Raw genomic sequence first — 1,818 nt, 5'->3', positions numbered from 1 at the left:
GGTATTGGTACAGAATACTGAAATGTTGGTACCGTGACAACACTACCATGTATGAATGCATATTAGTCATTTTAACTTAACTTAGGACTGGTGGTGGTGCTTTTTTGGTCATTCAGTGTTTCTGTAAAATAAATTGAGAAAAAAATAACAAAAATACTAATAATAATAATGATACGAATTCTACTAAAATAAGAACAACATAAAACGCACTAAGGATAAATGAGCTGCTCGCCAAATACACAAACACAGGTGCGCTGCGCATTCATTCAAATGAACTGAAAAATATCACAGATTGCTTGACGGAGAGTGAAACTCTGAAGCACTCAGAGAGTGTTCGGCGAGTGAAAATATATCTGTGCTAAACTTATACTTCAACTCACACACCGGCGAGTAAAATATGAGAATTTATTAGCCATTGGCTAATATTAGACATCATTTAGTCGCCCAGAGTGAAGATTTAGTCGCATATGCGAGTCAATTACTCGCAATGTAGAGGGTTGTCCTAAATACATTTTACAGTTCACACACATCTATTTTTAGTCACAAATGCGACTAAAGCGCCCGCACTGTCGAGCCCTGGCTTTGTCTCTGCAGCGCACGAGGGAATGTCAGCGGGAGTAAACGGTTCTCGCGCACACACAGAACGAGCAGATACGAAACGTGTAGGGCAAGGGGAGATATTCCACTAGTTAATCGATCGCGAATGTTTTCATTATTTTGGTTGGATAAAAAAAAGCATAAGAGGATAAAAATAATAAAAGCAAAAATGTTTCTCCAAATATACCGTTAATATACCTGGGCGGCCCATCCTAGTAAAGTCTATGTGTGGGAAACACAGATATATAGATATATATATATATATATATATCAGTCTGACGATTAAACTAAAAAATTTACTAGCCAATGGCGATTCAATTGCCAAGGTGTCCGTAGAGGGTTGCTGATCCATTAACAGAGGCACATTTGAGCTCCAGAACACATACTTGAGATGCTAGAGATGTTGATAGCAGGTGTGAACAGCTGCCTCGTTTGATAACTTGTGATCAGATCACTCAAAATAGATGTCAATTACAAGTGCAAACAAGGTAAAAGATATCCTTCTGCTATTCTTCACTCACACAGAAGGCTCCGGCTGCCGCCGCGGGGTGACGAACAGCATGCGGGTGGGCCGCGCACTGCTGGCATCCGGGTGGGCGTTCCAGGGTTTGGCATAGCTGTGGTCAAGAAACACGAGGTCCAACTCTCGCTCATGAACCGACAGCTGGAAGAGCAGGGACGTTCCCATCCTTCGAGTCGACGTCTGGAAGTCTCTCTCTCCTCCAGGACGGAACATGGTCCTCTAGCCCCACACGGAGGCTCTGCGGTTCCCGCAAAAATGGGACGCTTGCACCGAAAACATCAACCCTGCAATGAAACAATTCCTCAATATCAAGCATCCTGCTAAATAAAACATTTGCACTCGTGTGACGTTAGTCATCATTACGCACTTTGCTGCATTTTATAAAATGGGGCCCTGGAGCAAAAACCAGTCTTAAGTCGCTGGGGTATATTTGTAGCAATAGCCTATAATACATGGGTCAAAATTATCGATTTTTCTGTTTTATGCCAAAAATCATTAGGATATTAAGTAAAGATCATGTTCCATGAAGATATTCTGTAAATTTCTTACTGTAAATATATCAAACCTTCCTTTTTGATTAGTAATATGCATTGCTAAGGACTTCATTTGGACAACTTATAAAGGCAATTTTCTCAATAATTGGATTTTTTTTTTGCACCCTCAGATTCCAGATTTTCAAATAGTTGTATCTCGGCCAA

The 1,818-nt window shown here is 40.7% G+C and overlaps 1 protein-coding gene across 5 annotated transcripts in view; it reads right to left on the bottom strand.

Annotated features, from left to right (window-relative positions):
• The window catches only part of kansl3 (KAT8 regulatory NSL complex subunit 3), a 35,719-nt gene that overhangs the window by 31,366 nt on the left and 2,535 nt on the right, over window positions 1-1,818 (bottom strand). For all 5 annotated transcript variants that reach the window (XR_001636639.1, XM_016515680.1, XM_016515679.1 and 2 more), the window contains exon 2: window positions 1,119-1,404. Coding sequence is in view for 4 of the 5 variants with exons in the window: in XM_016515680.1 (XP_016371166.1) it covers window positions 1,119-1,333 (215 nt within the window). In the remaining variant the exon portion in view is untranslated. The remainder of the gene's footprint in view (window positions 1-1,118; window positions 1,405-1,818) is intronic.

Source organism: Sinocyclocheilus rhinocerous, unplaced genomic scaffold (genome assembly GCF_001515625.1).
Source record: "Sinocyclocheilus rhinocerous isolate Xijiao unplaced genomic scaffold, SAMN03320098_v1.1 scaffold1198, whole genome shotgun sequence".
NCBI classification, from domain to species: Eukaryota; Metazoa; Chordata; class Actinopteri; order Cypriniformes; family Cyprinidae; genus Sinocyclocheilus; species Sinocyclocheilus rhinocerous.
This window is presented reverse-complemented; position numbering and strand designations above follow the sequence as displayed.